Below are 26485 nucleotides of genomic sequence, written 5' to 3' on the forward strand. Positions count from 1 at the left end.
GTGGGATCTTATGATATTTGAAGGTCCGGGATTAGAAAATCTGCAAGCCGTACGATAACTCGCGGCCTGGTGAGAATCGGCCCTGACCTTGAGGAGAACCAAAGTAATTCCCGGAACTACATCCGGGCCACTTGTGTTCACATACGACGCCCGACGTCATCAAGGGACAGAGCCGATCCTTGAAGGGAAAGGAACCAATAGTTTTAGGATTTTTTGGTGTTAATTTAATGTTAAGAGCACCTATATGTTTTTGAAAAATTTTAGCAGGCTGCTTAGCACAATTTTGATTGTTAGGTAAAAAAAAAAAAAGTTTGCATATATATACAGTAAGTTTAGGTACTGACATGAGCATGAACCTAAATAGACTTCTGGAAGCACAATCGAATTTAAATACACATGTAGGTGAGTAGTATTTGTGATGCAGCTGGGATTGCCTTTTCTTATATACATTTTTAGTCTTTTTCCTTGTTATTCTATTTCCCCTTTCCACAATTATCCATTTATTAACTGGCCTTTTATTTTCCATGTATGTACTTACATGTTCATAAACTATTTGTACATACGTTAGACATCCAAGGAGAATTGTCGCCACAGAAATACCTTCTGAAAATTGGTTCTCATTCCACCAGCCAATGGGAGATCGTTTACGAAGATGCTTTGTCCCAAAACCGAAGTTTTCAGCCAATGGAAGAGGGCGACAGAAACGCTGTGCACGGTGGAGGCCTCTGATTGGCCAAATCAAATCCTAATTTCCGTCCCTGACTGTGGAAGGCTCAGTGTACAATAGGTCTAAGGACGAAGATGGACGTTGGTGTCTATAAACAAGAGCTTATGGAAAGAAGACAAGAATTCTGGTAAGAACTAAGAGTTTCAAGGTAGTTTTGCTTACAATTTTAGGCCATACTCTTGATTTTGTAGGAGTTGGAGGTTTGAATGAGCACTGGATGTCTTGAAAATGTTCCGGAAAGGGGTGTTGTGGTCACGGGATTTAGAATTTTGGAACTTTTGCAAGATTTCTGTAGGTCGTCAAGTCTGAAGTTGGAAGGCCGTTGTATAATTTTTGAGAAATTGACTTAGCAAATTTCTGCGAAGACTCTGAGGACCTTCAACGTATTTGTGGTTCGGGGTCCATAGGAGGATTTTTATCCTAAGTGTGCTAAGGTGCTAAAGGGAGAAAGAGGCCTGATGTGTACATCTGGGCTATGTCAACCAACAGAGACGATGTCGGGCAGACCTTTCCTATTTTGGGTCATGTGGAAAAGAGCCAACTGTAGCGATTCGTGGTGCTATGAATCCCTAAATTGAAAAGGGTTATTCTAAGTATTAGCTCCACGCCTTGGAAACTGTTTTTTTTCTACACTTTTAGGGCTTCTGATACTGGCGGTGCATTTGTTTGTTGTCTGCCAAATGGAATGTCCCTTCGCCGTGTTTAGTACTGGCCCGGGGGCGGTACCCCTACGTTAACAAGTTATTGCACTTGCCGGACGGGATATGAACCGTTCCGAACAGACGTATATATATACCCGTGCTCTGTCTTGTGAAGATCGCGTATGGAAACCCCTTGTTGGGTGGACTTCAGGGGTTAATTACAGGTTAATTGCATTCGACCCCCCCAAAAAACGTTAAATTGTAAATAAGCAACCAAAATGCTATAAGAAACTGCCATTTCTCGCTAAATACCAGCCGTGTATCTATTACTCAGATCAGTGGTTCTTAATCTTTTTTGAGTGATGGCACCCTAACTAATGTAATCATTACCGTGGCACCTGATCTCCACCATCCCAACATATCGCAAGACTTAACCTCTTATTTAATTAATAAAATTATCATCCATACTCAAACCAAATTCAGCACACCGTACGTGCAGAAAGATACTGTACAAACAAAGAGCATATCAGAAAAATTAGATAAACATAATTAGAGTAGACACGCTGATAATAATTATATGAAGACTTTTGCAAACTTTTTTTTTTTTTACAAATGTTCAATGAGATGACCTAGCCAAGACAAAATTCATGACAATCTTGCAGCACCCTTAGGCACTGTCTGGGGTGCCACGGCACCCAGTTTGAGAATCACTGACTTAGATCTACCTTGAAAAGCATGAGAGGTGTGGTTAAAAATAATTATTTGAGTAGAAACTAAATTCAGTTGATGGAAATCTGATAACAAGGCATGAGATGAAACGGCCTTTAAACGTCATTATCAGTGTCTAAAAATCCACGAAAATTAGTGTTTATTTGCAGTTTATCAGTTTGGGCAACATTGGTCATCAACGGCCAAGTACATGCCAAATCAATTTCGCCAATATGTAACTTAATTCGTCTATAGCTCCATAATGAATGTGACGATTACTTGAGTGCCTGTTGAATAATCATCGCGAATTTGCAACATTCTACTTAAATCTGGGGAACAACAGTGGTCACAGGTCAGTTGCCTGCTTACCAGGTGGTGGACGATGGCTCTTAGTGAGACCCAGTTTTCATTTCTCTTATCACTGAAAGGCGCGGCTGTTAATCCAGGCTCGGGACAGTGTTCAAGGTGATTGCAGTAATATTATTACGCTTTTCGATCATGGCCATCAACAGCACAAAAGGACACTTGTACAGAGTGTCGAATTTGCACCAATTTCTCTGTGGATAGGATCCATGAATGGTTATAGGTTTGAGAATTTTACAACACACGCGCGCCCGTGAGCGGACATTAAAGGCAGGCTGTATTGCATTCGTAAATGTGTCATTTACCAGAGATGAAGAGAAAGCTTTCCAGTTGGTCTTTCATTGGCCGTTTGCGAGTTTGACAGCTCGAAGACTCTGCCACGCCCCCCACCGGTTGTTTTGTTAGCTGGATTTGAATTTAAAAATCTCTCTCTCTCTCTCTCTCTCTCTCTCTCTCTCTCTCTCTCTCTCTCTCTTTGCAACTAAAATGCATTGCTATCGACAATGACCTTACTTATAAAACCCCTCAACAGCAGCAGTGAGTCGTCATGATTGAGAAAATGCGAAGTTTGGTGAAGGAAAGTAATAGATATCGAAGGTGCAGTTGCCAGACCGGAGGGAATAAGAAAATAATTAAGGTGCAGTTGCCAGACCGGAGGGAATTAGAAAATAATCAAGGTGCAGTTGCCAGACCACAGGAAAGGGATAAAATAGGGTCCAGGTTGACAGGAATGAAGGCTCTGGTCTCAATTTCTCCTGACGTCACCTTTTTATGTCCGTCCGTCCAGTGGTTTCTGGAACTGACCTGAGGGTCTGGAAGGCGAAAAGGAGAAGATATCGAGTCAAGGCAAAGTGGGACTCTCTCTCTCTCTCTCTCTCTCTCTCTCTCTCTCTCTCTCTCTCTCTCTCTCGCAGCCAATCAGGAGTCGCTTTCGCCTCTTCAGTTCGAAGGGAGTTGCATGGACTCTTGTGATTGGCCAAAAGCATTCCGGAAGGTTCTCAGTCAGACTGTAGCGTTGGCTCCGTTGAGCCATGTTTGTTTGTTGTCCTCCGCCAACGTGGCTTTGTGACAACGAGACTCCTAATGATCGAGGATATTAGTTAGCGTTGATGGAGGTGAGTAAATTAATCTGTAGTGGTTGAGAACTCCGTGAACATAGGCGCGTCAGAAGCACAGTTTTGTGGTCACACAGAAGTTGGTGATTCGTTCTGGTCAGAGGTGTGCGAGTTCCGTGAGAGACTTGTAAATGTTGCTCTCCAAAGGCCTCTGGTGAGGAATTTTAGAATTTTATCCTAGTAGGAGAGGATGTGACAGTCCATTCCCTCTGAAGGACGCTGACTTTCATGTGGTTTATAGTAAACGACCTGCTTTTGCTATAGATAAACGCTAGGGCTTAGGATCCCAAGACCAGGCCAGAAGGAGAGTGCCAGAGTAGCCTGGGCCAAGTTCGGCATTCAGTCATGAGTGTTGCATCGCCGGTCATGTTGAATTTCAACTTGAAGAACGGTGCTTCAGTGAAGTGTGTTTGTGATCAAATAGTTGTGAATGGAGTTCATAACTTGTTAGGCTAAATTGATCAGGTCTTGCAAGCAGAAAATCCTTATACAATGGCGATTTTGCTTCCTAGACTCAATGGGATTGTGGTACCTTATGATAATCTCTTGCAGTCAGGCATCCTGCAATGTCTGCTGTCGTTTTTCCGGCAGCGTAGAGGAAGAGCCATTCTATTTAGACTGAACTCGTCATCAGTCAGTCTTCTTCGTGCCCCTCAAAACTCCGGTCCCGGTCGTTTTAGGCCGTAAGTCACTTAGGCCGTAACATTTAAAACAATGTAAGACGTTATGTTTATGGTATTTACGTTATTATTTTATGGTTTACGTACATCCCCAAGGGGCCGGTACTAAACACGGCGCCCATTTTGCACGTAAATGACTTACGGCCGAAACGACTCGAACTCCAAAACTCCACTTACGTGATGATGGTTGGTCATTATTGTGGACCTCAGTTTTAGAAAGATTTTGGAGGCAGGAGGAGGAGTATTGCATAGGTCAGAGTTTAAGAACCATTTGACCCTAATCGTAAACTTTTTGAGATATTTCAACGCAGTGTTTCATGACCAGTTTCTAGAGACACCAACTGCGCCAGTCCCCTCAAAATGTCAGAATCTCTGAGAACTCTGTAATAAGAGTCTGTGAGGTTCCTTCATAAAGGTCACTTCTTCTTCGTTGTTACCGTTGCTCAGAGAAGAAGACGGCCTTGTGGCAGCGCTTGGACCTTGTCCGTAGGAGCAGCCCCTAAGTGTTAAAAGGATCTTTGTTCATGCAAGGGAAATAAGAAGGGCAGGATTCCCGTTCCTTTGCAGAGTCCTCCTGCCCGTCCGCTGAAGAGGCAATGAAAAGACAGCGATCATGGGGAAGTGGGAGTGAGTGACGCCAGGCTTTATAAAGGCAAGTTCTCATTTGCAAGTGAGTTCTGCAATGAGCAGATTCATTCACAGTCGAATTGGTGTCACAAGTCCAAGATGGATACTTTAGCCAAAAAAAATTCTGGGTTTTATATTTTATTGGCCAACAAATTTGTGGAAGTCTTAATGTTGCTGAGTCATGATGTGACCCAGGTTTTGTAGTTTTCAAGGCTATTATTATTATTATTATTATTATTATTATTATTATTATTATTATTATTATTATTATTATTATTATTATTATTATTATTAAGATGAAACCTTTTCGTATGGAACAATCCCTCAAAAGGGGCCACTGACTTGAAATAAAAGCTTCCAAAGAATATGAAGGTGTTCTTTGGGAAGAAGTAGAGGAAGTAAAAGGGAAATACAGAACAAAGAGATCCCATTCATCAAATTAATAATAATAAATAGATAAAAATGTATTAAAATGGAAGGAGAGTAGTATTAGGGTAGTAATGCGTTGCACCTTCGCTTGAACTTCTGAAGAAGTAGTTCTAATTACAAGACATCCTATTCAAGGCAGCGATGGAAAAGGTCATTTGGAAACAAGCACACGTCAAGGCTGTATCCAGGAATCCAGTGGGTTGTTGGGGGTGGGGGCGGGGGGGAGAAAACGTCTTCTGGAAGTCTCGTAAAAAATCTAGATTGTTTTTGTTAAATTCAGGCAGCAATGGCAAGGAATAACTTCTTTATTTGAACGGCTGTTCCAAATTCACAACTTCCTTCTATTGTGACAAGTTGAAATTGACATAACTTGACTCTGCAGCATATTAACGATGCTTACGAATCAGGTCATTGCCAGTCTTGAGGCAGAGGAAAGGTTTTCAATGAAATGATGAATTGTTCTTCGGGGGGATGATCGAGCATAACAGTCGATCCTATAGAAATGGATAGGAAATGTACGGAGCTTCCACTTGTTTCAAGGCTATTGTTCATTCAGGCCTTTCAAATGAAGGAAGATAGGCGTGTGTGTGTGTGTGTGTGTCATTGTGGAGGGAAGCCACTGAGCCTAATCATGGTACAGTAGTGCCCCTCATAAACCCTAGAGACTGAAGCCGGACGGACGGGCGCACAGTGAGACCTCATGACATCGAGAACGTTTTCTGGCAATTACTGTCAAGCGTTTGTCTTCTTTTTAAATATTCTAAAGCATTTTTAAGTTCATACTTAATTTTCCATTCGTAATTTTAATTTCAGTTCGAACCTGATCAGTCCTTTCTATAATCCCTTATCTTCGCTACCAAGTTTTCAATTCCAACAGCAAATTTTTCACGGCCGAAACAGGTTATGTTATTCCAGAGAGAGAGAGAGAGAGAGAGAGAGAGAGAGAGAGAGAAAGTGCAGGCCACTTTTGCTGACACCGAGGACCGCCACCGTAAATTACTGTAGATGTAAAGTAATCAGAAATAGCAAACTCAGTAACGAAAAGTTGTTCCAAGATTCAAAGTTGTCTAATCTCCCAATTTTTGTCCAGACTTTCAACCAAATGAGCCGTTGATGAGGACAGGACCGAATCGACTGTGAGCATGCTCAACCGTTACGAGTTAAATTTCGGCAACCGAAGCTCCACAGAGACTTGGTACTGACAATAAAATATCAAACGGTAAACAATCTGAAACGTGAATAAACAAAACTCCAATTTCCATCATTTGCTGAAGGAGAGAGAAGTCAGTGAGAGTGTCTTGGTGAAGGCATTCTGCTCGTAAGGCCTAGAAACTGCAGTAGGCCTTTTGGTGTCTACAGAGCTCTCTGTGGAGGTCATAACTGATACAAATAGATCTTTAGGTGCAGAGAGAGAGAGAGAGAGCTTGTAAATGCTCGGTATCTATTTGTTCAAGTAATTAGGTAAAAAACTACGAAAGCCAAAATTAAATGCAAAACCGCGTTATTTCTTTTCCTAATTACTTGAAATTGACATTGACGAGACGGGGTGGGAACTTCTCTTTGAGTATGCCTGGCAGTGAACAGAAAAAGTATGTACTATTCACATAAGTATTGTCACTGTTTAAAATCCCAAGTAACCAACTGGTTCTTAGCCACGTTAAACAAGTCTAATCCTTCGGGCCAGCCCTCTCTAGGAGAGCTGTTAATCAGCTCAGTGGTCTGGTAAAACTAAGGTATACTTTAACTTTAAAATGCAACGCCGTTTTCATTCTCTTTCGGGAAAAGTGACTTTTGTCCACTCGATCAAATGTTGCTGAATACGGCTTTCTTTAACTTTCAGAGATCAGTGACTGAGTGTGACACCTCGTTTCCCTTCTGTGGGTTGGGGGGAGGGGTGTTAGGATTTCGACTTCTTGGGAAACAAAGTGTTGAGTAATTACTGAAAGACCCTAAAGCTGTTGTAGCCGGCAGTATTTTGTTTCGAATATTTCCTGTTCTGTTCTCTTGACTGTGGTCGCCGAGGGAGCCGTGTAATCGTCGAATCAAGGTCTTTGAAATCTACTCGGATTATATTCAAAGGACCTCGCGTAGAGTAAGAGTAACGACAGGTCTTCCTTATCCCTAAATGAGGCTTCGAGAAACTTGGTTCGATCGACCTCTTCGAAGAATAGAATTTATTTTATGTTGTGAGAAAATTAAAGCAATCGCAGGTGTGTATTTTGAGGGTTAAACCTGCAGTGTTTGTTCCCGTTGCAGGGATCTCTCTCTCTCTCTCTCTCTCTCTCTCTCTCTCTCTCTCTCTCTCTCTCTCTCAGGGACTTTTAGTCTGTTGAGGGATAACCAGAGCCTGTTATGATAATCTCAACGTCATTTTGAAAGCGTTGCTCTCATAACCTTAAAGATAAGAAGTGAACAGCATTCAGTGAGTGTTCATAGTTAACCACCAGTCCTGTTAATGAGGCTCGAGCGCTTCCTGTCATTTCGATAAGTGACTGCTCAATTATCGTTTTGTTTGTTGCTGCGTGTGTTCGTGTTAGTGTCGCCGTGCGCAAGCGCGCCCTGCCTGCTGCCTGTCTCAGTCCGTCCGTCCGTTCCTGGCCCGTATGGTTCGATGGTTCCCTGTGGGCGTTTGTGGTGAAGTGTTTTCGCGAGGCGACGTGGGCGTCTAATTCACACGTCAGCTGTGTGGGCCCGTTGTGTTTTTCGAGGTTTATGTGTCTTTAGGAGTGCAGGCATCTTAATGCTGCTGCAAGTTTTCCGTTGCTGAGGAATAGACCAGAACAGAACAGGGCAGATTTGAACATTTCCAGTCAGGTTTTGCCCCAAGTTTATTTTTCCTGTGGTCTTCAGATTACTGTCGCTGGTTACCTTAATACTTATATATGTATGTGTGTATGTATGTGTGTGTGTTTGTGTGTGTGTTATACTCTTCATACCCTTTCCTCTTGGGAAATCTATCATTTGATTTTATCTATAATTCTTAATCCAAAATACATTGTATGTGTATTTACTGTTTAGTATATATTTTAGGGGGGTTGTGTTTGCTGAGAGAGCTCATCATCTATTTAAATTTCTTAATAAGGATTTTTTATTTGCAGGTTGATGCAGAAGAGCCCCGTCTGAAGACGTGTCCCCCCCTCAGGCTTGCCATGAAGACCCCTGGAAGGAACTGCACCCTCAGGAAGGTTGTCGAAATAAGGTAAAGAGTCCCTCTTAGCATTTATTATTTTCTGAAATATCTGCTTTCGCGCTCGCTACTCTGATAAACCAGTCTCGTGTGCATTATGCTTGCGCATATTTGTGTATTTGGATGTGTATGTTTCTCACATTATTAATCTGAATGATTTTCTTCTTAGGTTACTGATGCCAAAAGTGGAAGTTACGAATCTCTGGCGTCCCATCGTTCAACAAGGAGTTTGGCTGAAGTGAGTCTTCCGTAGCTGTTTTTGACTTTTTTCCTTCACTTTACATATTAAAGAGGTCTGTCGCTCACTTGCTTTGAGACAGATGGGTATGAAATGCTTCTACTCTTTTGCGCTGGGGCACACAGGTAAGAGTCAGGTGGCTCATTCTCAGTTGGAAAATGAGTGGAGTTTTGGGGTAATATTGCCAATAAAAGGTTGGCGTCGTTGCCAGTAACTGATGACCAGATTTTGTGTGAGAGAGGAATGATCTTTGAGGATAAGGGCCCTTCTGTGGGGGTCAGCATGACCAGGGGGTCTTGGCAGCTTCTCTTGCTCTGCCCCAGATACATTCTTGGTCGAGGTTTTTTTTTTTTTTTTAGGATTGACGGTACAGTTGCATTGAGGGTCCCTGTTCCACGCTCATAACTTCTTGTGTCACATTTTGGAAAAATACAAGACACCCGTGATAGTACCTTGTCATTTAGGGAGCGACTTGATGCCTTCATTACTTTTGCCAAATAGTTTTCTTTTCTTTTCGTCTTTGGTTCACAAGATGACTTGGAAATGAGTTGATTTTTGGGTTAATATTCCCAATAATAAAAGGCTGGCGTCGTTGCTAGTAACTAATGACTAGATTTTATGAGACAGAGGAATGACCTTTTAAGGAGAGGGGGCCGTTCTGTGGGGGTCAGAATGACCAGAGGGTCTTTAAAGCAGCGTCTCTTTCTCTGCCCCAGATAAATTCTTGGTCGAGGTCTGGACTACGCGCTGTCATGGCGTCTGGGCGCTGCCCTGACCAGCCTCTCTTATTGCTAGCATTTCTCACTGAATACCAAATATTTCTGTCTGTCAAAATAACTGATGATGATTACCAAGATGATGGTGATGATTATGGTTTAAAATCGTAACAGCAGGGACGGTCTAGTTTTTCGTTAATTAAAACTATTTGTTTATTGTAATTTAAAGGTGTTTATGTCGCCAGGTGAAGATTCAGATGATGAGTTTTAAGGTAACATAGTACAGTGACTTGTAGTTACCACCTTTGTTCTATGGTGATATCGTGATGCGCTGTTTAAACCCTCAGCTCTCCCACCCTCTCTCTCTCTCTCTCTCTCTCTATCTTGCACAAGTAACCAATTGGTTCTTAGTTGTTGAAAATATGTCAATCCTTCAGGGCCATTCCTTTGAGAGGAACTGTTAATCAGCCAGTGGTCTGGTAAAACTAAGGTATACTTAACTTTCTCTCTCTCTCTCTCTCTCTCTCTCTCTCTCTTCTCTCTTCTCTCTCTCTCAACAAGAACTTCTTCCGTGAAAATTGAATGGTTTTGGCTTGTACAAGAGTTACCAAGTTTGTAATTTGTCAAAATTTGGTTTTATTCATTTTTTTCTAAGTCGAAGCAAGATCGAAGTCTTATATTGAGTGGTAGATTTTCCTGGCTCTAGGTTTAAAGTATAAAGAATGTTTTCTACTGCTGATCATGATCTCAAATGAAATTGGCATTAAAAAAAAGTGAATCTTGGAATAATAAACAAGAATAAAGTCTTAGGTTTTATGGTTTAAATTTGACATAAACTGTTGGCGTGATTGTGTCATAAACTGGACATTTCCTGATTGTTAATCTACTTTATAGCTTTATCTTCTAACAAAGACACTAGACAGGTGTTGCTCTCTCTCTCTCTCTCTCTCTCTCTCTCTCTCTCTCTCTGGTACTGGAGAACCGTGTACTTGGCACACTGACCGGCTCTCGCACCAGCGCAAGAGGTTGATAATTGCAGCATTTTTTTTTAAGCTTGTACTTCGATACCATTTCAATGTTCGCATTGACAGATCTGAGAATAGAGAATAATTGCTTATGATAGGCCTATTCATCGTGTGGCCTCTTCATCCGATTACATTCTTGGTGAATCATTAGGCCTATGTCTCACATGGTGACAGGGCAATTATTTCCCTAAAGTCGTCTTTACGTTTGTTCCATTGGCGGAGGCAGAATAATAATAATAATAATAATAATAATAATAATAATAATAACGTAATCAGAGTGACACTGTCTGGTGTAGATAGAGTGGTTACGTCAAACGCTTTTCTACTTTGATGTTTCAGAGTTTTTCGTCATGATTTGGTAAACAGTAGAGCTCTGCTATTTGAAACAAGCGCCATGTAGGCCTAACATGCTCAGTGCTTTCTTAGGAGAGCTTTAGTATGGAAAATGAGCTGTTGTCATGATTCCCGTTCCTTCTGTTTGCTCGTTTAGAATTGACTTGCTCCATTGGAAGCAGTCGGGCCTCATTGTAACCCATGGTAGTCGAACCTGAATTGGGGAGGGAAGAGCTGTGAAGTTTTGGATGACTGAAATCGAAATTTGAACTTTTACGATTCTACTCGTGGACGAATGAGCTCTGGGGCAAACTGGCTTCTTTGTTAGGATGGAGATGAAGTTATGAACAAGACAGCGAACAAGCTTCCTTTCTATAGAGCTTTTGTTGGCCTACACTCTCTGCGGTCAATGTTATCTGGTTTGCATTCTAGACCTACTTCCAGTCAGAATCTTAGGTCTACTGGTCACAGAACTTTTTTGCCATTTATTTTCACAGTTGACATGACCAAGTACGTGAAAGTAGGTGGCAAATCATAGCATTTTAACTCTCTCTCTCTCTCTCTCTCTCTCTCTCTCTCTCTCTCTCTCTCTCTCTCTCTCTCTCTCTCTCTCTCTGTTGAAGAATAGTATTTAATATTTAAGAAATATCATTTTGTATAGTTTTCAGACTTTGCGAATGTCTTCTTCGTTGACTGCACTCCTTGTTACTGAAAAGGGTTGTCCATTCTTTGTTGCTCATAAATAACGGAGTTATCACAAAAATGGATTGGCCCAAGCGGGGCGCGGATTCGAAACGGCCCATTATTATTCCATCTATCACCCCCTCCCCCACCCTTGTGTACCGTGAGGAGAGAGAGAGAGAGAGAGAGAGAGAGAGAGAGAGAGAGAGAGAGAGAGAGAGAGAGAGAGAGAGAGGAGGGCTTTTTCACGTTTTCTGCAACAACTTGATCTTGGGGGCAATCAGCATTTTCTGTTTAACGGCAGACACGTTTTTCCAAGCTGGGTCCAAGTTTCGAAAGTTTAGTTTTAGGGAATGGAGGTAAATTGATCTCTTTAATATATATAAGCAGCTCGAAAGATTTTGTTCGTAAAATTTCATTCGTAGACCATAGTTTTGTCTTGTACGTCTACTGTGAAGCCTTCTTGCACTAATAACACCTTTCATTAAAAGGCAGGACACTGGCCTAGGCCTAGAACAAATTGTCTGTATCATATGGAAATATATATATATATATATATATATATATATATATATATATATATATATATATATATATATATATATATATATATATATATATATATATATATATGTATGTATATATGTTTTATCATGTGATTTGGACTCTCAATATATATATATATATATATATGTATGTATGTATGTATGTATATATGTTTTATCTACAAATAATAGCGCGTAGGGTCTAACAATGAAAAGGATTAGGCCTATTCAAAGTTTTTTCATATTCTAGTCAAGCGGCTGAGATCCTTCCAAGCCAAAATCCAGCGGCAAACCGTCACAAAATCGTTGCATACCCGTCCACAAGTGCAATCGCCTGTCAGTCAGTCGGATGAACTTAAGAATTCCATTAGTTCATCCGTTCTGGCGAGGGGACTGACTCTGCCCACAAACTGTCGTCCATACGTGAGTTTTAACGTCAGTTTCGATGAACTGACAGATGGACTGATGGGTAACATGATCGTGAATACTCGGCCCAAGAAGTACAGGACCAGAAATAACGAAACTTGGAAGACAAGTTCCACAATGAGCGCAGATTCCTTAGTCCCAGGGGACAAAGTCTGACATGAAAATAAGTAGTTCTGGTCAAACACTTGTCAAGTTTAATGATCTGGCTTCTTGCTTCTCTCACCTGATTTGATCAGTTATAAGAACTTTGGATAGAACCATTAGATAAGAAAAAAATCTCTGGTGTTCTTGGTTTGAGATTCTTGGATGTTCATTCGGAATTTTGAATTGTAAGTTGGAATGATAACTGATTCCTGTTTCCTGATAGGCTGATTTCACACTGAAATACTCTGTAACCAGATATTTATAACTTTGTTTAATGGAGAGTGGTATGAGTTGGCTTTTGCGATAACTCGAAATAATCTTAACCAAGAAACCTCCTACCAGCCACACATTCAGGCTCTTCATGGTGACTTTGTAAATACCCAGATCATTCTAATCAGTTCTGTTATTTCCCCAAGCTTGCTAGAGAAAGAACATTCTCTCTCTAGATAGACTGGGTATTTGTCACTGGGCCATGGCTAGTCCGTCACTGGAAGCACAAATTTCATTTGATGAGGAATCTTTCTGCCACTTCTTTCCTTGGCGTGAATACCAAGTCAGTCTTGTATGCACAGGGTAGTTTGCGTAGCGAGTGCTTTCATTTGGATTGCATTTCTTGTCTTTTCAGATGGTCTATTCACTCATGGAGGCTGTGTATTATATAACCTTAGTTTCTGCAGTGGTCACACTATTTTTCAGTCATACTTGCATCATCTCTCTTTCAATATCATTCCTGAAAGTTTTAATATTCTGTGGGCTTTGTGTATACAGACGTTTCTATGGCTTGTAATAGGTAGTAATGATTGCATCTTCGCTGCCTGAAGTTCCAGTTGCACGACATCCTCTGGGAGGCTGTTCCATGTCCGACCAAAATAGGAATAAAACATTAGAATAGAATATAGAATTTAGCTGTAGCGCTGGCGCTGGGACCTATCAGGTCATTCAGTGCTGAAAGGAAATTGAGTTGTGAAGGTCTGAAAGGTAATAAGATGAAAACTGCAGTTGCACTATGTAACAACACAGAGGAAAGTCAGATGGAAGAAAGAGTATATGAATAAAGGACCTCTGGAACTGAGAAGTTCTATAGCGAGGCACATTTACTGAATACTGGAGCTGCTGTTCAGCGAATCTGGTTGCTCTCGGCAGGAAAAGGGGATCAGGGATCAACTGAGAATTTGAAAAGATCTCTGTTAAAATACAACTTACGAACCGAAGATTTATCTTAGTTTAACGTAAGTCTCACTTTTCTATGAGAGCAAATTTTGCACCACTTACCGAACTGTTTATTCCCCCCGACAGATTGTTTACTGGGTGCTACTTTGGCTTGTTATCTACGCGTCACCTCCGAGGCGCTAGTACTAAGACATGGCGGAAGCTCAATGGGACGCCGTGTTTAGTACTAGCCCTCGGGGATCAAAGTATTATATACACCCATTTCACATTAGTGGGTCGACAATTATTATATTAAAAAATCAACGTGGGGCTAGTACTAAACACGGCGTCCCAAGGAGCTCGCCATGTTTAGTACTAGCACCTCGGAGTAGGTGACGCGTAGATAACAAGCCAAAGTAGCACCTTTGATTCTTTGAAAACAAAGTTTTGCTTCAGCACCTCCCTGCAGCATACATCTCCCCAATCACTTAACCAGGAGCTACGCATAGGCAACCTCTATCTGAACCACAAACCAGGCCGGGAGAAAGTCATTCTAATGTTCTTAGTACTTGTACATAAAGCCGTATGGCTATGGAATTGACAGGTTCGGCAGCTACCAGCGTTCTTTGTGAACACTTCAATATTACAATTTAAAACAGCTGGTTTTCACTTATTTACATTTAATGGGTTTTTCTCGTAATCATTTCGTATTTTAGTGAATATTTCCCGTTTACATGTAAGTAAAGATGTATCCTAGAGAGAGAGAGAGAGAGAGAGAGAGAGAGAGAGAGAGAGAGATAACATTCAGAAGGTTATCCACATTATAACAGACTAATTTACATGAGCCAATTTATGGAAATATATATATTTCTTATCCCTTCCAACTGCATTTGAAAGAATGATATTATTTCATTAAGCTGACAACTATGGTTCTGTTTTCTTGACTGTCATACGATATCATTATTAACTGCTCTAAACGTATAATGCGTGTATTGGAGTTCGATAAAAGACCTATGTGGGAATGAGGATGCTGTATTCATTCGGTGAAATAAAAAAATCAAAATAAAATGGTTTGTCAAAGAGGACTCCTTTCTCGTATCAGAATTGAGCTTCTAACAAGAATAAGTTCATGAACACAAATTCAGGCTAATCACTGACTGACTGGCGCAGGTCAAAGCAAGGGCAACAACGAGTAACGCACAGCATCTATCAACCAGCAAACTGTTAGAATGGAATAATCCTTTCATTAGCGAAGTGTAACAAAATCTCAGTTAGTTTTAGCATTTATTCGTGAGATGAAAATTCCACATGAGAAATTAATTAGATTCATAATATTTTGAATGTACTCGCGCAAATACTAAACATCTCATGAACTAGTTTAAGTCACCGGCCCAGAGCAAGACTAAGGGCAGGTCAACGTGCCGCTGGTAACCTGTACAAAAGGGGCATTAAGGTAACTTAACAAACCTAATTTGATGGACATTTTTGAGGATGTCAAAACTGAGGTAGTCTCCTATTCCGTGGCACGTTGTCTCATCAAAATGCAGAATACATGCAATCATAAATAAATAAATAATAATGATACTACAGAAGCATGCACTGTTCGATGCAGGCTAAAAATATATTTATTGAGTATTATTAATGATTGTAAAGGTTTTTGACACAACATTTATACGAGGTCTTTACTTTCCAACAATTTTTACTGTTTCCTGAAGTTTAAAACTGAGAACCTTTTGGGTTTCCCTGTCATGTAATTTTAATTGATTTAGCCCGGTATGGAATGGTATTCTATATCGGGCTAAATCAGTTCCCAATATGGAATGAGATTCTACATCGAGCTAAATCAGTTCCCGATCTGGAATGAGATTCTACATCGGGCTAAATCAGTTCCCGATCTGGAATGAGATTCTACATCGGGCTAAATCAGTTCCCGATCTGGAATGAGATTCCAGGTCGGGCTAAATCAATTCTCGATCTGGAGTGGTATTCTACATCGGGCTAAATCAATTCCCGGATCTGGAACATATTCACATGGGGACTATTCCTGATCTAGCTGGTATTCTAAATCACAACCAGTCTCATATGTAAACAGCTCCTACATCAGGTTAAATCAGTTCGGATCTGGCATGGTATTCTCACATCAAGAATCAGTTCCTGATGTGGAATGGTATTCTACATCACAATAAACTGACGATATGAAATGGTATTCTACAGACAAAAAAGCAAAAGAAGCGAGACATTTCGAATAACATTTGACTTCACAGAGTCATTGTCACCGAGGCATTAGGCTACGTGGACCTGCATTGCCCTGGAGGAAATTCAGGTGAACGACACACGACACGAAACCTCTCTAAGCACCTTTCCAGCCTTTTTCCGCAGTTCTACAGAAAATGAGAGAAAACGAGGAACTGCTGCATTTTCTGATTATCTGGTTGCAGCTACCGAGGTCACTGACGCCACAGTTCCGCTCGAAAATGTAGTTGACCCGGATATGGGATAAATCTAATGTCGATGAAACTTGTTCAAATTCGGAAAGGATAAGAACACCGAAATAAAAATTAAATAAAACAGAGAATTAGAGTTCCAGTGCAGATACAGTGAACTGAAAAAATAATGAATAAATTCAACTTTGCCCTCAGCAGATGTCAGTGCACCTCACGCAGCACACTGCAGGCATTGCTAAGGTTCCTGAAGTGTCCTTCGGCCCTGGTTGCAGCCATTTTTATTCTTTCACTGTACCTCTGTCTTGGCGGCTCTCTTCGTCAGTATTATCACCCTCCAAACAATTGTCATAATGCAACTGTGAGGCTTTCTCCCGTCATGCCTCTTCAAGAAAGCCATTTCAATTTTCAGTGCTGAATGATCTCATAGGTCCCAGCGCCTGGCCTTTGGCTTTTATTTAAAATTCCATTCCTTTCCAACTTCGAAAAGTAACGAGAAAAACCGCGATTACATAAAAAATAATTGCTCTGAAAACGAAAACGACCACCCGAACCTCTAGCAAGTCGTTCAGTGTATAGGAAATTCAGAAAAAATCGAAAGCAAAAAATATGGTCATACATTATGATCTGCATGCTGACGATTGAGAAACCTGTGTCAAAATTTTCCATCCATCACTTCACCTTGAATTGTGACGAGTCTGCTCAGTAATTTGATATGAAGAAAAGCATTAGAGAAAGTCAAACACTAGTTGATTCCCCTTTTGAGGGGAGAGGCCTGTCAAGGTCACTCTGATAATGTCTGGTGAAGCTCGTGATAATGGAAATCTATATAAAACTGTTTAATTAGCAGAAAGCTTCTCTGAATCTATCTGGGTATGAAACAACTGTGGGACTGGTCCCTAGAAAGTGTATTTTTGTTTAACTACCTTGATACAGCTCTCTCTCTCTCTCTCTCTCTCTCTCTCTCCTCATGTGGCAGAGTTATTGAAATTTTCATTCATACTCTCTTTATACTGCTTATGCAACTCCAAATTTCAGCGCCAGTCACATTTTCCAGATGAAATTAAATGAGTAGCAGTAGTTTTGCAATCAAAGTATTATGTGATGATATTTTCTTAAGATTTCACCTTGGAGGTGTATACGCATCATTTCAATTATTGCTAGTCTGCATTGCATCGGAAATAAAAGTAGATTTTCACTGATCACTGCAAACGGGGGTCGCGCAACTTAGCCAAACTCAACAGCTCCAAGACAATATTGATCGATTTCAGTTTCTGCTCCCTCTTACCTCGACTAGTTTTGATGAAAAATTGGAACCTCTGCCTCTATCAGTACTGTGTGCGGTCACGTCTTCAAACTCATTAGAAAGACCACGTAAAACAATTGGTTTTAAGCATAATTTTAACATTTGGTGCACTGTTTAGAGGCCGTAATTTCTTTGTCTCATTAAAGCTTCATACTAGAATTATTATTATTATTATTATTATTATTATTATTATTACTATTATTACTATTCAGAAAATGAACCCTACTAATATGGAACAAGCCCACAAGGGTCATTGACTTGAAATTCAAGCTTCCATAGAATATGGGGTTCATTTGAAAGAAGTAAACGAAAGTAATAGATGAGAAAAGAAAAAAATAATTTAACTTATTCGTCTCTGACGACTATAACTTGTAAAAGGGCTTTGAACACAGAGGGTTCTTTATCCCAGCATTATGAAAAATAAGGGGTCGCTCTTACCAAGCACAACACCGAGTTATTTCATTCAGAATTGTTTTCCCAAGCACAGCATCAAAATATTGCACCCAGAGGTCCCTTTGCCTTACCACAACATCAAATGATGACATCTCCAGATCGCTCTGCCCGGAACAAAGCTGTTATAACATCACAGAGAGGTCGAGTTTCCCAAGCACAAAGCCGAATTATAACACGCGATAGTTTCCAGCGATAAATTCTCAAAGTCAAATGCCACTTTACGCAAGAATCGCCTTAATTCACCGGAAGTCCGGCAGAAATCATCGCATTGGGTGTTTTCTTTGCACAGGACGGGCTAAACTAATTCCACGATTCCAGTGACTCAGGAAACGTCCGTGCCGAAAATTGTTAATTTTTTTTTTTTTTTGGAGGAACAGCATGAATGGCTTCACATAAAGGTAATTGTTTTTATACCCGAAAAGATTTTATTTTTTTCGTTTGATGAAACGATTATGATCGTCACTCTTTTTTTTTTAGTTGTCCTTTTGGTGAATGAAATTTATCTTTCGCCATTTTTGCTTTTCTGATTCTGAAAATGAATATACACACAGATATATGTATATATATATATGTATGTATACATATATATGTTATATTCTCGTGTATATATATCCATATATGTACATATTATATATATATATATATACTGTATATATATTTATATATATATATATATATATATATATATATATATATGTATCTGTATAGCCATAATGCCCTCTAACTTCTCGAATTCTTCCGTTGTCACTACAAAGCCTTAGATCCAAGTGATGAATTGAAGTAGTTATCATGTCCAGTAGCTGATACGAGAGAGAGAGAGAGAGAGAGAGAGAGAGAGGCGGGCTTAAAACGAACAATACATCATCAATTTCAGCAAGATTGTAGTTAAAAAGGAGGAAATCATTAATCATCCACCAGCGGAATTCCTGCGAGATGAATGGATCAAGGTCTCTGATCAAATTCCTCCTCTCAGCGCTGCTACAAAACAAAAGGTGTGAACGTTACCTCAGTACACACTGACTGAAACATGAATATTGGACAAAGGAAAGTACTTGAGACAGGGCCACCGGGCACATTTCTAGCACATAGAATAAGAAGAAGAAGAAGAAGAAAAAACAAAGGCTCCTATGAAAGGATATAAGTTATCAACAGTGTCTTTATACCAGTTCAGTTTTTAAATTAAAACAAAAGTTAGGAAGTGAAGTACAAAATGCCTACCTTTTGAATTTTGAAAGGTAATGTGTATTTTAATACAAGTGGTTGCAAGAAATATACTCCTTCGGGGGATGAGCGTTTCCGATAGTCTCTACACCCTTCTAGTTTTTGTTTAAAAGGCAATTTTCGAAATGAAGTGAAAGGTAATAAACGTTTTAGTAATATATTGGTTAAAAACTCGCTTCGCCTCGCTTGTGAGAAAAGAAAGTTCAGTTCCCGGACGAGGCAAACCGATGCAAGTATAAACCGTTTAAATTATACATACATACATACATACATATATATATATATATATGTATACTATATATATATGTGTGTGTGTGTGTGTGTGTGTATGTGTGTGTGCTTTGTTTGAGGGTGAGGGCTTTGAATATATATATATATATATATATATATATATACACACACATACTATATATTCATACATATACACATGCTCCACAAAAAACTCATTGTATCTTTGTTGCCCTAACACTGAATTAGATTAAGTAGTTGGCACTCAGATAGATGACTTTGGAGTTCACAAATCAGAATTAAAAGAAAAGATATCGGGCTAGCAACCTCAAACTAAAAGGCCTGGGCATACAACATAAGCAATTTCTTACATCTGATCATTTTGCAGATAATAGTTTATGGATCATGAAGAATCTTCAATTTTATTCACCAAAATGGCAAAAAACAAATAATGCTGGTAACCATCCAGAAGAACCTTTATTTTGATCTTTCAATAGAAGACGAGTAAACTGGTTATACTTTCCTTTTCTTCAACACTATTATATCTTGAATAAGGGATGAAGGGCAGTTAAGAGTAGGGAAGCTTGATGCTGGGCATGTAGGTAACGTTTTCAAGACGGAAGGTCCTGAGCTATAAAGAGACGGCTTTCAAACAAGTGAATATGCAGTGTGGTCAAGCACACCGAAAACAGATCTATCTTTCGGTGGTCTCGGTATAATGCTGTATGAGCGCGGCCCATGAAACATTAACCACGGCCGGTGGTGGCATATCCTATATCGTTGCCAGAAGCATGTTTATGGCTAACTTTAACCTTAAATAAAATAAAAACTACTGAGGCTAGAGGGCTGCAATTTGGTATGTTTGATGATTGGAGGGTGGATGATCAACATACCCATTTGCAGCCCTCTAGCCTTTGTAGTTTTTAAGATCTGAGGGAGGAGAGAAAAAGTGCGGACGGACAGACAAATAATCATCTCAGTAGTGTTCTTTTTACTGAAAACTAAAACGTATCACATCTTCCAGTCAAAGACTTTCGAGATAAAACTCAAACGAAACGAAAGCCAAAATATTTGAGATGGGAAAATGTTCTGGTTAAAATCCATTTTCCAGAGCTTCCTATACACCGGTGTGGTGTGGGTGGGGCAAAGGGTGAAAAGGAGCTTCTGGGTGCTTTGTCGTAAAGGGGAGGATGAGGCTTTTACAATGATGGGAGAAAACTGAAAAGAAGATCTAGGCTGCTGAGAAATTGCTTTCCTCTGTAAAGCGTAAGAAGTTCAGTATAATAGTTAGAAATATTAATGGCATAAGCATCGTAGTGCTGTGTATTTGATATTATTTTTCAGGTAGTGCAATGCACAAACAGCCAGAAACAATGAAAAGAACCTGAATATATAAAAGAATAAAACAACTAAATATTCTATTATGTTAATCTTTACTTTTTGAGTTTCCTAAGTTGTTTATTACCTTGCACTGTACCCTGAAGAGTTATATATCACATACACGAAAGCGCTAGGTGCTTATGCCTTTTAATATTTCCTTCTGGTTCTTGCAATACTTCTACATACATACATACATACATACATACATATATATATATGTATATATATATATATATATATGTATATATATATATATATATATATATAGATAGAGAGAGAGAGAGAGAGAGAGAGAGAGAGTGTATACATGTCTGCAGTTTGGAGAAGTTGCCCCACAGCCAAACAAATGAGAAAGCCATGATGCCTATTTCGAGAATATAAAAATAGTTTCACCCCGGTAGGATGAGAATGACTTCCTCGGGTTACCGTGATTCAATGATATAAATTTCACGTGACAATGAACAATCACGACTGGTGTTATTCACTGTTTTTCACTTTCTCTCTGCGATTCACAATAGTTTATGAACAACTAGATACCTAACTCACTGCATAGGTCAAGAGCTGCATAACGGAGTTTAGGGAACGGGCCCATTCGTTCCCCCCACCCCCAGTCCGGTTCGAGAGCCAAACGGTACATCAAGAGACGTGGGGAATGAGTTAAGGACGACTGGTTCTGGGCTGGGAAAGAACCACAGTATTAAATCATAACATGCTGAGGTCGTTTACACCAAATTATTCATTGAAAGGTCACTTTCTTATTAAGTGCGGAGGTTAATATTATTTACACGCCATACCAACGCTTACTTTAATATGCGGATCGGTCTTTAATAATACAATGTCAAATTATAACGTGTGGAGGCTGCTTTATCCAAAACAATGTCGGCGCTAATCTGACCTTACAAAACACTGAATTAAGTGGAAGTTACTTTCTCTAGACCAACACCGAATTTTAACACGTGGCCGATTTTTCCTATGTATCTGCCATTTATATAAGTACGCATCAAAGATAAACAAACGTCAATGAAAATCCTTTATCCTTTCGCAAGATTTTTGACGCTGAAGGATAATTATAATTTCGATAAAGTCAAGAATCAAGTATTTTCCTATTTCCTATGTGCAAAGGCCCTGTCCTTCCAAAACTCCTTAAAGGCTGATTCACATTATAACATCACGTTACTGACACATCACGTCACGTCAAAGTACGTGAGAATTTCTTACATGTAATCAAATGAATTTGTTCACACCATCACGTCACGTCACCATCAAGCACGGCATCCACCGTTACATCACGACATCTTCTTTGGGAAGAATATTTTGAGTGACGGATGTGACGTGACGGTGCTTTATGCAAGTTTACCGCTAAATCTGTGAGTCGCTGACGTTGGGCACGAACTGAACGGGATTGTGATGGACAGTGTGAATACAAGGCACGGCTGATGGGACAGTGACGTGACGAGATGTGTCGGTGACGTGATGGTATAATGTGAATCAACCTTAACACGTTTACCCAACGCGCTTTCAGCCTTCTGCTCCACCGTTCTTTCAGAAATTTGGAATTAAACAGTTTTCAACAACCTACCGTTCCCCAGCAACCAAACATCATCAAAACACTTATATCCACAGTTTCACCAATGCTAACACTGCTACAGTACTATATCTACTTTTGTATCTCAACATCTGTCATTCTTTGAACTGTCTTAATCTACATACACTACTCAGTACTGCAGCTGAGAAGTGGATCTTATATAAGCTAGTCTTCTGACATTCAATACGTAGACATGAAAGAATTAGGCAATTGTGATGGCCTCAAGACCTAACTGTTAACATCCAAGACAACCTTGACAATGCATATACGAGTAGTTCGAGACTGGTTCAAACACTTCTTTCGTTAATAACCCAAACGCTCGTTCACTTATTACGTTGACTTGGAGGCTATATATCTCAGCCATCCTCAACCCTTTTCTCTGGTAATCCCATGAAGCATATTTGTTGCTACAATGCATCGCCTTTTCTATGGTTTCTGGTTTCTATAACAAGGAAAATTACAAAGCCCTCTTAAAACTTCAAGTAAAAGGAAATAGTTGCTGTCGGCGCTTGATGTGTTCCTCAGGCAGTGTCTGCGGACCTTTGCATTTTTAAAGGTTTCCACTACTGATAATTGCTGGTCTACAAACAAGATATTGCAGTATGAAGAAAGCCACATTACTGGAGTTAGTTGTTCCTCCCAAATGCAAATGCAGTCACTGCCTTGTGATAAAGCTTGATGGCAGTTACTTTTGGTTCTCCTCTGACGATACTAGGAAAACCCTGTTGTATAGTGGAAATAGTTATGGCTTCTTTTGTTATATAATGCAGCGCCGGTAACAAAGGCCAGCTTGTATATCTCTGGAATGAAGAACCCTTTTTACTACCTATTTCCCAGTCAAACATCCTTAATATAAACATCAGGTCACGCTTATAAGCACGACATTTCATGTCACAACGTGAGCATGACACAGTAAGTCATTAAAATTCGTCTGAAGGCCAACATGCCTGGTAACAATTACTAGGTTTCGAAATAGCAATGAAGACAAAACTTGAATCACGAAACTGAACCAATGACTCCTTTCCTACTACCAGCAACGGTCGACTTCATCCGTTTCACTCAAAATAAAACAGTAAAATCGATGATAACAAACAAAACAAAGCGTAAGCAAAGAAAGATAACACTTATAACACATACCATGGCAGGAGGCAACTTGGCAAGGATCTGAGGCACCACACTCACCTGAAAAGGAAAGGCAATTCATTAAGTATAATGCTTGACATTCAATTTTAACATATAATTCAACGCCAACTGGAGAGAGAGAGAGAGAGAGAGAGAGAGAGAGAGACCTATCAATACCGCACGACACATAACGGGCCATCCTTGTGTTATAATGCTTTCTTCTTGGTAACTGTGACAGGAATAAGGAACGTTCCTTACAACTTATAACAAGAATTCTCCGGAAGCTCACACATTACCGATATCAAACATCTTAATACAGGATGATATTTTGCTCTGCTCTTTACATTTACAGTTTGCACGAACACAAAGGAAAAGAGGAATGCCTGAGTTATCTTATACTTTCCAAATGCAAGAAAGAAGGAGCAATGTATTCCATGAGCCGCTGCACGCAGCCCAGTACGTTATACAACTGTATTTTATATTCCGGTAAGGTTTCCATAGCTTCAGGAGAGAAATATAATCCGTTTACAATTATAACAAAATCAAGATGGGGATTTAAAAATCGCTGAGGACATTACTTTATTCACCTTGTTGTTAAAACATCTTATGTAGTCTTCTTAGCATTTTCTCGAACAGAAAGAGAGTAAAATGATGAATGGCCAAGTCTAAACACAGTATTACGCCAAAACACGCTGGGGCACTGTGGTTATTACAATTACGGAAGTATCTGGTAAAATGTATCCGGTAGATTCTATAAGTATGCTACATATGTTTGGCTTAATCAACGTTACCACTCAAGCGCTTAAGGCACTGATATCTTTCGACAGTTTTCTCTTTATCCAAACCAACCGTTTACGACAGTTTTCAGTGATAAAAGTTAAAGTTAAGTATACGTTAGTTTAACCGGACCACTGGGCTGATTAACAGCTCTCCTAGGGCTGGCCCGAAGGATTAGACTTATTTTACGTAGCTAAGGACCAATTGGTTACCTAGCAAAGGGACCTACAGCTTACTGTGGAATCCGAACCACATTATACCGAGAAATGAAATAAATTCCTTTAATTCTTCATTGGCCGGCCGAAGACTCGACCCATCCAATGAGGAACTGTTTTCAGTGATTCTGCCCATAAGTGGGCCAAGCTAGTCCTACAGAGATGATGACTTGAAATCCTTGTCTTAGAACTTTTCCATCATTGCATTTTTATATAGATCATGACTTTTCACTGGTGTTCAAATTTGTCCTCCATTACAAACCTATATGCTACTCAGTGCCCAGGAGCTGATTGTGGTTCATTTAAGAACTGTAATCGAGCTTTCTTGATTTTTGTCCGAGTGTCACTGAGATGCAAAATGTACAAAAATAGTGAGTTTTGCAATTTGCTTATTGTGTCACGTATCACGATGATGAAGTGAAGTGTACCGGAGAGAAACACCCAATATATTTCAAATGATACTCCAAATATTTGAAAGATACTGGAGTGCTCCATTTGCAAGAAGATGAGTAGGCAATTTAAGATGAAACATCCTGTAGTCTTTCCCCAGAGTTTCTTTTGCAAATTCGAGATGGAAAATGCTGCCTTCGTTGCCTGAATGTAAAATTCTGATTACATTTCTTGACTGACTGATCAGTATAGGTACCGTATTAGTATTAATCATTATTATTATCCAGAAGATGAACCCTATTCATATGGAACAAGCCCACAGGGGCCACTGACTTGAAATCCAAGCTTCCAAAGAATATGGTATTCATTAGAGAAGTAACAGGAGGTAAAGGAAAATGCAGGAAGAAGAGTTCTCACTCATTAGTAAAGGAAAAAGAAATTAATAAATAAGCAGATAAAATGCAATTATTAAAATGCAAGAAGAATTGTACAGCAGTAGTAATGCATTTCCTCTGCTTGATTTTTGTCCATATTTCTGAATTAAACTTTTAGTTATATGCTACTTACCACAAAATAATTCCCCTCGTATCTTAAAAATTTACTTATATTTTTATTTATTTATTTATTTATTTATCAACTTGTTAATTCACTTTTTATTTCCTAATAACTGATCTCTTCTTTCTGTACTCCCTATTACCTTCTGTTACTTCTTTCAAATGAACACCAAATTCTTTAGAAGCTTGAATTTGAAGTCAATGGCCCCAGTGGGCTTGTTCCATATGAATAATAATAATAATAATAATAATAATAATAATAATAATAATAATAATAATAATAATAATAATAATAATATAATAATAATAATAATAATTGACGAACTAATGAGTTCCTCAAAGACCCTAATGAGATGAAATATGATGTGGTAGGCTTTATGGAGATGGCTCCAGATATAATGTTTTCTTGAAGATCTGAGTTTTTGTTGTCGTTATTTTTGTTGTGGAAATTTTGTTACACTAGACAGATGGTTTTACAATTTTTTCATAGTTTTCCAAAAACATGACAGGAAACCAACGTGTCTCGCTGTCCATTTATTTCTGCAGGATACTTTATCTTCCATCATATTCTACAGAATCTTAAAGTCTTGTGATTATACAGAGGATCGGATTATTTCATCTTCCATCATATTCCTACAGAATCTGTAAGTGCCCTAAGTGATTATACAGAAAGGATCGGTCATCATCTCTGTAATCTACAGAATAGAAGGGTCTTTGATTATACAGAGAGAGAATCTCAAAGCTGTGGTTATACAGGAGGGGATAGGTCTATTTTTATCTGTCATCAAATCTTACAGAAGCAAAAGTCTGTGATTATGCAGGAGAGGATCGGCTCAATGGATATTAATGTATTTCTGTCAGTGCTGTGACGAATGTGCCTTTGCTTAGCGGGGATCTGTATCACTATTCATTTGGTTTATTGGTGTTTATAAGCATGTGAAAGGAATATGTTAGGTTACCGGTTTTCACTCTTTATGGTTCTTGACTCTATGACTAAGGCATCTCAAGTTTATGTCGGAGGATGTTCTGCCAACTGAATGCTTCTTCCAATAAAAAGTACAGTTTTTACTTTCCTCTAT

General features: G+C 39.4%; 1 protein-coding gene across 4 annotated transcripts in view; it reads left to right on the forward strand.

Moving 5' to 3' along the window:
* The window catches only part of LOC136845687 (toll-like receptor 4), a 285261-nt gene extending 276531 nt beyond the window's left edge, over positions 1–8730 (forward strand). For 2 of the 4 annotated variants that reach the window (XM_067115833.1, XM_067115834.1), the window contains 2 exons: positions 630–854; positions 8389–8489. In XM_067115833.1, the coding sequence (XP_066971934.1) occupies positions 630–729 (100 nt within the window). In that variant the 3' untranslated portion in view covers positions 730–854; positions 8389–8489. Of the gene's footprint in view, positions 1–629; positions 855–8388; positions 8490–8646 lie in introns of those variants that run through there. The other 2 variants (XM_067115837.1, XM_067115839.1) reach the window with 2 other exon arrangements.
* The last annotated feature ends 17755 nt before the right edge of the window (positions 8731–26485 follow it).

Source organism: Macrobrachium rosenbergii, chromosome 14, assembly GCF_040412425.1.
Source record: "Macrobrachium rosenbergii isolate ZJJX-2024 chromosome 14, ASM4041242v1, whole genome shotgun sequence".
In the NCBI taxonomy this organism is placed as follows: Eukaryota; Metazoa; Arthropoda; class Malacostraca; order Decapoda; family Palaemonidae; genus Macrobrachium; species Macrobrachium rosenbergii.